We start from the raw sequence: 14,354 nt of genomic DNA on the forward strand, positions 1-14,354 counted from the left end.
TGTTGTTTAAAATGTGAAATATTTTTACATCATGATAGTATTTGTTTCATAACCTTTAATGTATGCTGCTTTAATAATAATTTATGTTTATAATTTAATAATTTAATAAATTATTGTGTCTAGATTGGTTGATTTTCATTACTGTATTACACCCTGTCTAAACTGGACACGATTGGTGCCTGGCATCACGTCAAAAGTAATAGAACCCATTATAATCAATGATGCTTTCCACAATGGAAGCATCCATTGCAACAGTAAACGGTTCTCCCATTCTATTTTGTGCTGCACGTGCTGGTGCTACTACTGTCAACAACACAAATAAATGGTTCATAATGCTTGTGTCGATGCCTCCAGTGTATACAGCCTTAAGCCACTGCGTTGCGTCACCTTAACGGACGAGTCCGGCGTAGACAGGGTGTTGCAGTAATGAAAATGAGATTTTTTTTACCTTATTGTAAATAAAAATTATTACAGATCATTTGGTTGATTGACTAAACCAGATATTCCCTCACATCGTGGTAGTAAAGATTTTATGAATTTCTTTTCTGATAAAATTGAGGCCGTCAGAAAGAAAATTAAAGTTATGCAGCCCCCTGCCACATCACCTCAGTAGACAGTGTCTCATAGTATTCCTTACGAACAACTTCAGTTCTTCACTGTAATAGGACAGGAAGAGATAGCTAAACTTATTAAAGCATCAAAATGCTAGACCCTATACCCAATAAGCAACTGAAAGTGATGTTTTCTGTAATCTCAGCGGGCAGTTATTTTTAGAAACTCCATTTTAAGAAACCAAAGCTTGATCCTGGAGATCTGGCTAATTATAGACCGATCTCAAACCTCCCACTTATGTTTAAAATACTAGAAAAGGTAGTGTACTCCAAACTATTTTAAATTTTGCAGAGAAATGGTGTCTATGAAGAATTTCAGTCAGGATTTCGGCCCCATCATAGTACAAAGACTGCACTTAAAAGAGTTACAAATGACTTGCGCTTAAATCTGACTGCAGCTGCATCTCTCTTCCAGTGCTATTAGATGTTAGTGCTGCCTTCCACACCATAGATTATGACATTCTCTTGGATAGGCTTGAGAATTATGTTGGCATTTGTAGACTGGCATTAGCATGGTTTAAGTTCTATTTATTGTCAGATTAGCACAAATTTAGTATGGAGTGCCACAGGGCTCAGTATAAGGTCCCCTAATTTTCTCCTAGTATATGCTTTCCCTTGGGAGACATTATCGGGAACCACAAAATTTTGGACTAAATTCCTCTAAAAATAAGAAGCTAGATTATAATTTGTCTCTAGGTGGATGTACTGTTATGTAAATTGAAATCTTCGTTTGGAACGATCCATCAAGGGCACAAAAAAACAGTTTGGAAAACACCCTGTGAACTTCTATGAAACATTTGATATATAGTGCTAGGTTAGACATGGGTACCATTTTCAAATTAATAAAAAACAAAAAACATTTTTGCCTATTTTTAAGATTAACATATTTCAATTTCATCACAAAATAGTGTATAGTGTAATGTTTAACCAAATGTAATTAATAAAGCTTAAAATATTTGCTGAAAATAAAATTTATTTTATATTATTATTATTATTAAAGATTACTCTTTAATTAATACAATTATTAATTATGATATTACTAATCATAATGAAAATTTATTTTTATAGTGTTAGTGATATTTAGGAGCTGAGACCAAGTATTAATGAGCTTATGACTCATGAACCTTTATGAATCACACTTATTCTTAAATTTAGGATTAAGTGCAAAATGAAGTAATTCTTAAAATGTTTATACACTTAAGACAACAATTTCAGATTTCATAGGATCCTACTTAAAAAACTTGAAGTAATGTATGAGAAACACTTCAAGGAAACCTGCAATTTTTTTCATTTACTATTTACACTGATACATTTAACTTTGTTAAAAAGGCTAAAAGTGTGTGTGTTCAATAGCATACAATTATATATATATATATATATATATATATATTATTATTATTATTATTATTATTATTTTTTTTTTTTGTGTAATATTGGAATTGGTTCAGAAAATTGCACTGGTATTGGTATCGACTACTGAAATTTTGGTATCGTTTGCATTACATATAGTTAACTGATATTGGCATTATATTCATGCTGTATAACCAGAGGGGAACCCAGCTGAGTCTGGCTTCTCACAAGTTTTTTTTTTTTCTCCATGAACTAACATCTTAAGGAATTTTGGGTTTCATGCCACAGTCGCTCGCCTTTGGCTTGCACTTTGGGGGCTTAAATACAAATAATTCAGATTTTTGATTTGATGTTTTGCAATGAAACTGCTCAATGAGGATTCTAAAACATTTAAGATTCACAAATATAACAGCAAAATTTTCTGTAAAGCTGCTTTGACAGTATGTGTTTTTGTGAATAGCATTAAACAAATAAAAATGACTTGAGTTGACCCATCTCAGGTGACACCCACTGTCACACATCAGTGGCAAATTATAATTGTGTGATTTAAATATTTTTGTTTTTGCTCGATTGTAAATATCTATGAGTGTTAATGATTATGTACATCTGTTCAAGTTAAGTTCTTCTTTTTCTTTTACAATTAGGACAATATGGTACTTGCAGGTAGAAGTGTCTGTAATCTAGTGCTATAGATTTGGGACCAGTGAGCATGTGGTCTCATCTATCATGCATGTGAAGGTAGGTGTGTCTAGGTTCCATAAAGAGTTAGTGTCTCTGAGTGTACTGCTTTTTTAATCCTAAACACAGATCCAAGAGCAATCCTCGCTCTCAGGATACAGAGTTTTGTATTAGTTGTGTTCAGGAAGAGCATAAACTCCAATATTTCTGAAGCATAACAGAACTAGCGGAGAATACCTTTTGTTGCCTGTATCTGCTTGTAGTGTTCAAGACTGTGTATGCTGCCTTGTCATGTCAGAATGATCATATATGAATCATATCAGTTTGGCATGCCAGTTCAGAATCATGGCAGAAGCAAATATAAATTTATTGCAAAAAGTTGCAATTGAGAATTTTGACTGTACAATATTGTTTGTACAAATGTTGTGTACTCTTAAAGAAAATTGCGATCAAGTTGGCAAGGAAATTCTACACATTTAACTGGTTTATGAGTAGAGAGGTTTGCGCAACAAAACAACATTTCTCATCATTCTCTGTGGCATTAAATGCATAGATAAAGCATCAAGTAGAAAGCTAATGTGGATCGTCAGCTCTGCGTTTTGTTGCATTAGTGCTAAAAATGTCCCGTTTGTCGGGAGGTGACAGAGAGAAAATCTGCCTCACTGCCCCATCAGTCAATCACTTCACAGGCAGCGATTTGCATAAGAAGGCACCTCGTAAGGATGCTGGTTTTGGACAGCCTTCCAATGCACCATAATATCATGTCTAGAACAAACTCAAGTGAGCTTTAGACATAACCAAGCAAATATTTAGTAACTACAATGCATATTTTTAGCTAGAAATGGAGTCATAATTTAAAATAAAGAAAGAAAATGAGGATATTTAAAAATGTAATTCTTATTTTCAAATGCTCCTTCAGATACCTTGTTTAGTCTTTCAACTAACCAGCGATATCAAATGCAGCAATGGTTGGATCTATGTTGCCCTCAAAAATTGTCCAGATGAAGGCATTTCAGTAGTCGGAATGTAACACAAATATTGGATTCAGATGTGCTTTGATATCTTCCTATCTCCGTGTACAGCCACCAAATGCAGCATTAAAGCTTTCGGATGCAGCCAATGATATATGAAGTTGCCCAAGACCTCTATTTTTTACTGGCGAAAATCACAAAATCACTCAGAATTAAAACTTCAAACTAAGAAGGAAATACCCATGGAGGACTTAGAGAACATCCAGCAAAATGTATTAATTAAACATGGAAAGGGTGAAATCAAAGCTTCACCAAAGTTTTCAAGCTTGGAGCCACGGAAAACAGTTTTTAAATGGTGTCTAGTTACAGGGCACTGGGTTCATTTAGAAAATTCAGAATATTTCAGTGCTGACACACCTGATTCCAGCCCTCTAATCATAGGGCACTTAATTAGCCTAAAGTTTATTTAGCTGTTGTTGATGGAGAGAACACATGTGAAATCCCTTTTCATGCAGTAGATAAATATTAGTTTGATGATTCTCGTCATGTGGTGCAGTGGTGCAGAACTGAATCTTGATAAAATGGACCACAAAACGGGCTATGTTCAGAATAGCATAATATCATGCTTCTTACTTTTTCAGCAGCATACAGAATTATATACTGCACAATATTTCTGCATGCATGCGAAACCCGGGCGACCTAGCACATTTGCCAAAATAAGCAGTATACAACAGAGCCTATTGCATGAAATACTGTTTCACACAATGTAGAGTGCTCAACGTGACCTTCCATTTCTCGTGTGACAAATTAACCAGTAGTATTTACAGCCACAACTTTTAAAATCTCTTCCTTATGTGATCCTCATTTTTTTAGACTGCCAAATGTGGATGAAAAATGCTAATTATCATATTCATTCAAGTTGCTAACTAGGTCAACTAGATGAAAACTTTTATTTTTCCCTTTTTCTCCCTCGTGTCCCACAAAGTCCTTGTGATGGAGTCAATCCGGGTGGGAGGACGAATCTCAGCTGCCTCTGTGTCTGAGACGGTCAATCCACACATCTTATCACGTGGTATTTAGAATACAGTTACATTCAAAAAGTATTTTGATTACTGAAGAGATTACTTTGCATTTTATTGTAATTTGTTTCATTTAATATTTAGTCCTTTCAGATGTAAAACATTTATACATATAAATGATGTGATCAAATTGCATTTGAACAGCGGTGAAACACTTTCTTATGATGTGTTACATTCATACGAGCAGACAGAGAAGTAAGTTTGAAGTAAATTTGGAGCAGAAGAAATAGAAATAAACCTTGTGTAAATTGTCAGCTTTACGCCAAGCTAAAATGCTATTTCTAGCCATTTTACATGCACATGTAACCAGCACGATTATATTTTTTATCAAGAAAATTCACGTTGGATCATAATAATTTTTTTCTAGTAAGATATTTGATATTAGGGCAAAAATCATATTCTTGATAATCATTTTTGTATTGTTTTCCTGTTAAAATATCTAAAAATCTTGTTTTAGAAACAACAATACATAAGATTTTTGTGTTTTTCAGATAATGTATTTTTAACATGTGTGTTTTGTCTTACTGTACTGGCAGAGTTTTTATATTCAAAACAAGTGAAAAAATCTACAAGTGCTGAAGAAGTAATCCAAAGTATTTAGAATACATTACTGACCTTGAGTAATCTAATGGAATACGTTACAAATTACATTTTACAGCATGTATTCTGTAATCCTCAGTGGAATACATTTCAAAAGTAACCCTCCCAACCCTGGACATAAGGTCAACTGTCAACTGTATCACTCACGATTAAAAAAAACAACATTAGGCAGTATACAGTACATTAATAAGCTATTCTATTAGTATTACAACATATCAATGGTCTAATGGTGTGATGAAGTCATATCGGAATTATCGTATTTATGAGTTGAACACCACCACAAAGTTGTAATTACGAGTGGGTAACTCTGGATTTTTTTGGAGCCCTGACTTTCTGAGTTGGGGACGAGTCGATTTAAGAATCAAGGCAGAAGCACTGGTAAAAATTCAGGTTTACTTGTGGATTTTTACTGTCCAGTTTAGTTTGTATGCATTTTTTATTCTGTTAATGTATAATAACGATAAAGACTGTCAGAAAATTAGACTAATTTAGCTGGTTTATGAGGCGACAGGAGTGTGCAACAAAACTACATTTCCCATCACTATATGAAGACGCACGAGAATGATAAAATAGATAGATTTAAGCATTAATTGCACACCTAATGCACATCTTTGCTCTTCATTTTGTTGCACTGGTGTTAAAAATGCTTCCTGTCTTTGCCAGTAAGTGAAAAAGAGAGAAAAAAATATTAAATTGCAAAACGGGGCCATTCTTTCTGACTAAAAATCACTTGAAGGCAAATCACATCGTATTTACAATCTCCAACCCGTAAGTACGAACTTCCAAGGACGACTTGGATAGATAGTGTGACAGCAGCTCAGAGGACTGGTTGATGGTTTGAAGGTGGAGGGCTGGAGTGGCTGATTTACCTGGGGACACTGGGAGGGACTCGTTTGGGGCGGCTGGTGAGGTTGGTTGTGTCTTTGTTGTTGACGATGGGTGGGGCAGAAGGTTCTGAGCGAATGGGGAGAGGAGGAGCAGCAGGAGCGGGATGCTTCTTTGGAACACTGTTACCTTTAGGAGACCTGAGTGAGAGAATTTCCATGACTTTTGCATTACCTTTGCAATCGTTTGTGATTAAGGATAAAGATTTGTAAAAAATAATTTAGATTTAGACAGATTTGCTTATGAAGAATTCTGACTGATTTGGGAACCATTTCAACCGATTCACTGAAAAGAACTGACTCAAAAAAGAATGACTCACTCACAAATCAGAAAGCACTATGACTTAGAGCAGGTTTTGCTCTACTAAAAAAGATATATGTAATAACAGTGTTAGAAAGTAATTAGTTACTGTAATCTAATTCTTTTTTAGTCATTACAGCCACTGACTTTCAATGCTCTTAAATAATATGTATAATACATTTAAAATAGGGCTGTCAATTGATTAACATTTTTAATCAAATTAATTACATGGTGTCCCGAATAATTAATCGCGATTAATCACATATACAAATATTTGCTGAGAAAGCCCCTCATATAACAATAACTCAATATATAATGATTATACATAGTTATCTTTAAATATTAAAAAATTATATATATATAAATATTCAGATAATTAAAATGCATTACATTCTTGTAGCAGAAGAGTTAATCATTGATAAGACAATACAAAATGAGGCTTTAGAATTCAATGTATTGTTTACTACCATATTATTGATCATAAGCCAATCATTGGCATACAGTTCACAGCAATCCATTTCACAAGTGAATTTGTCAATCAGTTGGAGATTTATTATGAGGGCTTGTTTAAGGGCCCGTCAATTTACACCTACGTTAGACGTCTCGGGTGTGTTGCGTCATAAACATAAAATATTTAGTTCACTGTTTTAAGTTAAATATAGTTTAATACTCAATCTTTAAACACATCTTGAGATCCCTTAGATCGCATTTGCGCTCCGAGTGTTTTTTGAACGCAAGAACGTAACGCATATTTTTGTTGTCCTGCCTACTGAAGTGTTTTCTTCACTGTATAAACTGTGCGTTGCTCATACAGCAAATTAATCGCACTGAATTAACGCGTTAAATTGACAGCCCTAATTTAAAATATTTATTCATATGTATGTCTGTTAGCGTTTCTGTGACAGTTGAAGGCTGTGCGACAATGAATGAGGAGGATACTTTTGGAGTGTCTCACTTTGGTTCCATTGCATCATAAACATATTGTTTTAGGTCGCTGTATCAAGTTAAACGTAGTTTAATACTTAGAAAAACAGGTCTTGAGATTCCTTCGTTCAGATTTGTACTACATCAAGCTCTGTTTTGAACACAAGAACACGTCCTCGTGATGTGCTATCTGCTGGGTGAGTGTGGTTTGTTCTTGTATAAGCTGCGTGTTGCCTATACAGCTGAAGTTTCGCTTACTGTGCCCTGGAGAAAACAGGTGGTACTTTAAGCTTGAATTCCTCAGAAATATTCCTTATTACAGTCCAGGGACATGATTGATTGTGTTAATGTTTTAAATATATTTAATCGCACTGAATTAACTCGTTAAATCGACAGCCCTACTTAAAAGTACAATAATTAGTAAAGTGCATACTTTTTAGATAAAATAATCAGCAAAGTAATCTGATTACATTTTAAGAGAATTTTCCCCATCTTTATGGGTCTTTACTCCTGCATTTCATAGCAGTCATGGCACCGCTTGTGTTCGCGCACACAGTCTGATGGTGTATACTTTGAAAGGCTGAGCATTCAACTGTAGACATATGCTAGAGTACTTGTAAAAACTGAAGAATACTTTGGGCTTAAGCGGAGAGGTGAGGTACCTGCGGTGCAATGTGGAGCCACCATGCAGCCAAGAGTTATCCACGGGGGGAGGTAGAGGGGTAGAAATGGTGCAGGTGGAGATGTCTGTGATGATGTTTAGCGCCTCCTTTAGGGCGGCGTGGGTATGCAGCACCTCCTTTCTGCGTTGGGCCTGTTCAGGAGACTCGTCCATCAGAGAGAACTGATCTCCTGAAGAGTAAAGCTGAGCCAGCAACTCAGAGTGGTTAAACTCTTTTACCTGCAGATGGAGGACAGCAAGAATATAGAAAGTTAGAATAAAGAAATATAGAATATAAAGAGGACAAATATAAAAAATAGTAGTGTTTTCCCTATATGCATTCAGGAGAGGTGCTGCGCCACTGCTGATTTATGAGCGCTGTTATTATCTATTGACATTTCACATGGTTCATTAATATCCATGACGCAACGTAACACTTGCCAGCACCAGTCAGTTGGTCACACTTATACTGCGTGGAGTCAAATGGGACACCTGTATGAAGCAAAAGGGACCCCACAATATACACGCAAGTGTTCACAGTAACGTAATCGTATAGCAGCCTATCAAAGGCTGTTTGCGAGTGCGTACACATACATAACAGAGAAGCAGGAGACCCAACATGATACCTCTTCTAATGGAAAGTCTTTTGCTCTTATAACATCTTTGGCAAAGGTAGTAGAAATATAGGGCTCCATACTGCAACTAAAGGCAGTTTTACATGGGATGCGGTCACCGTGCTTTCCACCGTGGCAAGTGGCAAAACAGAGGCAGCAGTCAAAGCGGCGCCACTTTCCAAGCTCATTCACGAGAATCCTTTATGATGCAAGTGTCAATAGCTCCCAATAAATAATAAACACACACATGAATAACCCATCTATAATTATTTGAAGGTCATTTTAAGCTATTACTCCACTAATGTGCGTAAATACGAGTATAGCCTAGCAGGCTCATGGACGTGTGCACAATAGCACCTCTGATGAATAAAATCCAAGGGGAAACACTGAAATAGTGTTAGTGTTAAATGCAGAGGACACATCAGATATGGCACTGACATTGTTGATGACGAGGTGCATAATGGTCTTGGGCATCAAGTCTCTGATGCTTTTGTAGACGATGTTCATGTACGAGTCCACCAGGTTACGAATGGTCTCGACCTGCCGCTCCAACTGAGGGTCCATGGAGAAGCTCTCTGCATGTCCTGAACTCTCTCCCTCCACCTGACCAATCAGAGGAGAGATACAGTAGATGAGGAAGTGGGAAAATCTGGATGAGAGAGGTACAAAGTGTTGAGGGATGATATGGTGATAAAGGGCCTCATTCACTAATAACTGTGTAAAAAATGTCTTCCTCATAGGTGCAGAAATCCCTATGCTTTTTCAAATATGCTCTTTAACCTGATAGAATTCTCAGCAAGATCTCTGGGTAATGTAAAGTTTGCCATTCTCAAAACCAGGTAAAACACATTAAACACCTTTTATATAGGCCTAGACTACACATTCTGGGCTGTATTTTTATACAGAATCACTATGAAAATATAATCACCACTGAAATAAGTACAATATATTGTCAGGTCACTTAGCTTAGTTATTCTAATAATAATACAGTATGGAGTGGTGGTGGCGTAGTGGGCTAAAGCACTGAACTGGTAAGCAGAAGGTTGTTTGTTCGATCGCCACAGCCACCACCATTGTGTCCTTGAGCAAGGCACTTAACTCCATGTTGCTCTGGGGGGATTGTCCCTGTAATAAGGGCACTGTAAATCGCTTTGGATAAAAGCATCTGCCAAATGCATAAATGTAAATGTAGTATGTGAAAAAAGAACTAAACAGTTGCACCACTTTTGCGCCTGGTGGCAAAGCTTCATCTTATTCGCTATCCACCCACAATCCGCCATTGCTTGATCTGCATAATTGTAAAAAAAAAAAATGTAAGTGCAAACACAGTGATGAATAATTATTGCTGTATGAAATTTTTGTTCATACAGGTTTTCGACACAAATAATTGTGTATACACAGTTAAATGAGACCTAATGAGAGCAATGAGTACAAACATTAAGATAACAGGACAGGGAAAAAAGAGATGTTAGGGGACAAAAGACAGTGGGACAAGAAGCAAGGAAAGAATGAGCTCTACTTCAGTATGTGTTGGTGGGGGTGTGGTAGACTTCTGTCAAAGCAAATTATGGGGAACCCTGACAGAACAGTGACATCATTCAACATATTGCTCCAAAGCATACATGGAGACTGGAGTTAGGGGGTGCTGGGATTTCAAGAGGAGCATGAAGAAAAAAAGCGAGGGATCTGATTAGAAACAGAGCTCAAAGTCCCCTCCCTCTCTGATCCTCCATGGAGTGACACAAGTGCTGAGGAATGCAGCAGAGCTCCTGACCCCAGAGCAGAGCCACCATGAAGCCTGTAGCGATTAAGTGAAACACACTCACACTGCAACTCTACAGTCAAATAGGTTATTAGGTTCACATACTGCACAGTTGTTTGGTGTACTGTATGTTTTTTTTAATACTGAAACTTGTATACACTAAATGATGGTGTTAATATTCTTAAAAATAATGCAAAATGTTTGTACTGCTTCTTTTCCCAGAACAAAAATCATAGAGTAACCAATGACTGTCAAGCTGCAAAAAGGACAAAAAAACCACCATAAATGTCCATATAAATTATGCGTTAGACCATATCATTTAAGGCCATATGATAGCTTTGTGTGAGGAATAGGCCGAAATTTTTATCATTATTTGCTAAACTATAATAAACAATGTGTTTGTATATGCAAGCACTCAATAGGCTTTTTGGAAAAGTTTGTTCTGCTCCTCAACCAAAACTAGTCAATAGCTTTAGAGCAATGGCGGTTGCTTTAAGACTACACTGGAAGCACAGCTTCTCCTACAATTTGATAAGAAATGCAGCAATGACGAGTTATCTATGTAAATGACAAATTACTCTTCATGCATTTCAGTATTTAACAAATAAAAGTGTACAATATCACACATCACTATGTGCTATTCAACATAAATTTGTTCATAGAAGTCAGCCAATTGAGCGCTATTGAATTCTAAATATTGAGTATTCACGATATTATTGTGATGATTTTACTGACAATATAAAATGAAGCAATGTCCTGGACACTGCAAGGATTTGATGTTCTTTCTATTTGGCCATGAAGTTTCATAAAGAACATCAGTAGACAAATTTCACAACCCTTCAGGACTGCACAATCAATCAAAAAAAACATAAAAATGGCGATGTGGTCATATGTTGTTGTAGGTTGTAGTAGAGACCAAGATTAATATGAGCTTTATTGAGATTTATGGAGATGTATACAGCAAAGCCAGTTCTAAGTAGAGAGGCAACTCAGTGGTTGCGGACTCAAGCTTTACAGTATACCCATGAGATACCTGGAGAATAGAAGCAATTCTAACAGAGATAACAGTCTCATTTACACTGAACATTCTTTTAGACTCCCCTCACTCAAATCATAAAACATTCCAGACCAACAGACATATGTGAAAATAATAACAGCAGAAACAGAAATTGCAGTTGGGCACTTATGTACTGCATATTGTGAGAAAGACATAAATACAAAGACATTATTCATTTAAGGACAACTCTGAGGCTACAGCACACAGCCTTTGTTCAAGAAGCTTCCAGAGTGTTCTATCAGATTCTGTCCTCCCCTCCATCAGCCCAGAGTCTGGGACACAGGTGGCCCTCTGAGGGAAAGTGAAACAGACGACTAACAGAAATGCTGAGACACACTGCTTGCTCTTTACTGTCCCATAACAGTCCCTACAGCCAGGCCTTGGCAGATTCAAGCATTGATAACAGTTCACTCCAATGTGCCATGTTCAGGTAACAATCTTCAATCATCCGTTGTACTTTACTCTGAATCTGTTGTATCACGGACAGATAGTCAGTAAGATCCTTCAGCATTCTGTGAGATGTCTGGTCTAGAATTTGGAGTTTTGTCCATAGGAAAACCAGGTACATGGTCCGTCTCCTCCGGCCTCGGTCTCAACTAAGCCAACAAGGACGAGTTGTTCCAGACGCAGGAGGAACTCAAGACAGGCCCTTCGATCTCGCTGGACATTATGTTTCGGATTTTGTCCACCCGTTCTTCGGGTAGAATGTCCGGGCCTCGTCGTAGGAAGTTGGCAATGCGGGACTTGTAGACATCCACAGAGTAGTTGATGAACCTTAGGACTGCGGTCTTCAAGGTACTAATAGTACCATTGTATCATCTATCAAGGTTTCCAGGAGCTGTGTCAACCGCACCGTACTCTCCTCCGCCACATTTAAAATTTAAGTCCAACTCCTTCTAACTGGGAAACTTGGGTATCAACATTTTCTATGAGTTTCCCACTCATAGTATATATCTCAAATATTGTCAGTTGGTTGAAGAATATCAATATATATTTTTGTAGCCATATCACCCAGCCCTAATTAGAGTCTATGGCAGATCCTGTACCTGTAACTTTAGATTTCAGTGGCGTATAGATCAGTGTTCTTTGTACGAAAGGCTATGAACACATAATTTTGGGTCCCGCACAGATGCTGTGTTTCTTTGGGAGTCTATGGGAGCATCATAAACCCTTTTGCACTAGATCAGCAACTATTTGCCTATTGGGCCTTTAATCAATATATTTTGTCCCACCTATACAATGATTGGTCTAAAATGAGTGAGAGTTCACAACAAACAGGGAATAATGGATATGATGATATACGTGATTGACAGCGTATTAAATTTTAAGCGCAGAGAGTGTTCAGTGGCTTTGAGATACACACGGATTTACTTGCAATCTGACTTAACATATTTATTTCAGGTTTCATAAATGAAAAATGTTGCAAAAACCGTTTTGAGCTTAGTTCATTATTTGTTATGAAATGTGTCAGAGTAGTTGTTTGAGCTTAGGAGCAGTACTGCAGAAACCAAAAACAATATTTTGTGCTTCCCCAGTTTTGAAAAGCAACAGCCACAATTGCTTTAATGAATATAGCGCACAAGTTGAATGGACTTTTATATGTGTTTGTGGTGATTTAGTGTTGTGGTTTGTGTTTGTTTTGTTTGTTTGTTTTTTTGGAACTTGACAGTCACTGGTCACTTTCTATTTTGCTGTATGGAAAAGAGCATTGTGAACATTCTTCAGAAGAAAGATAGGCTTCTTTGTGGAACTTATTAAATCACCTGGCTAGAAAGCCCTTTTTGGTTCTAATTGAAACCTTTATTTGTAAGAGTGTGAAGCTTAGGAGACAGGGGTTAGCGATACAGGTACACAAGCCATTGGGTTCGCTGTGCTTACTGCGGTTTTCTCAGGGTAGACCCCGGCCCGCAGCAGAGAGGCCTTCCAGCTGTCCACCTCCTCCTGCATGTCACATGCCAACTCCAGATGCCTGTAGTCCTTATACACGTTCCTACGAACACAGTAATCTTCCGTTAGCCAGTTCCTATGGCAACACATACAATCTCACACAAACAAATGCCGTAAAGTGAAATAACACAAACTCTCATTCCCTCGCACACATCATCCGTCCAAAACCACAAACCAAAGACCACCCCTCCCATCCTCTTTGATGTGAACATTGATTCAGTCATGTCTATTTCAATCCATCTCTTGTATTCTTCAACCCCATTTTCATCAATCAATCTTTTTTTTCATCATTCATCACTTCATGCTGTTATTTCTTATATTGATAGATCACCATTTAATAAACATTCTGTCATCATTCACTCAGTCTCATGTTCCAAACCCATTTGACTTACTTTTTCTCTTCTTCCGTAGAGCACAAAAGGAGATGCTAGGCAGAATGTTAGCCTCAGTCACCATTCACTTTTGGTGTATGGAATAAAAGTTGCAATGAAAGTGAGTGGTGACTGAGGCTTACATTCTGCCTAACATCTTTATTGTTCCACAGCAGAAAGAAAGCAAGTCATACAGGTTTGGAACAACATGAGAGAGAGTAAATTATGACATTTTTAAAAATTTATTTTGTATTCATTTAATGCAGGATTTGTTATCCTGACTATCCTTTTTTTATTCATCTTTCCCATTCACACCATTCTAACCCAGTCTCTCTCCCTCTCTTTTTCCCCTCTTTCACACCAGCCTGGCTCCAAGAGAGGCAGGAATCTGGAGCCCAATTCTCCCCATCTGTTCCACATTCCCCCTAATTATTCTGTTGTTCCTTTCCTTTTGTTTCTCTCTCTCTTTTCTCCCTCTTTTTTGTGGCTAATGTTTCTCTTTGTTGTGCCTGTTGCGTAACAGGCTTAAAGTGTAATGTACAAC

General features: G+C 37.1%; 1 protein-coding gene across 2 annotated transcripts in view; it reads right to left on the reverse strand.

Annotated features, from left to right (window-relative positions):
• LOC127621812 (dynamin-3-like) overlaps positions 1 to 14,354 on the reverse strand; it is a 74,969-nt gene that overhangs the window by 4,368 nt on the left and 56,247 nt on the right. For both annotated transcript variants that reach the window (XM_052095553.1, XM_052095552.1), the window contains 4 exons: positions 13,371 to 13,482; positions 9,112 to 9,276; positions 8,061 to 8,299; positions 6,159 to 6,314 (listed from right to left, as the gene is read on the reverse strand). In XM_052095553.1, coding sequence (XP_051951513.1) covers positions 6,159 to 6,314; positions 8,061 to 8,299; positions 9,112 to 9,276; positions 13,371 to 13,482 — 672 coding nt within the window. The remainder of the gene's footprint in view (positions 1 to 6,158; positions 6,315 to 8,060; positions 8,300 to 9,111; positions 9,277 to 13,370; positions 13,483 to 14,354) is intronic.

This window comes from Xyrauchen texanus, chromosome 28, assembly GCF_025860055.1.
Source record: "Xyrauchen texanus isolate HMW12.3.18 chromosome 28, RBS_HiC_50CHRs, whole genome shotgun sequence".
NCBI lineage: Eukaryota > Metazoa > Chordata > Actinopteri > Cypriniformes > Catostomidae > Xyrauchen > Xyrauchen texanus.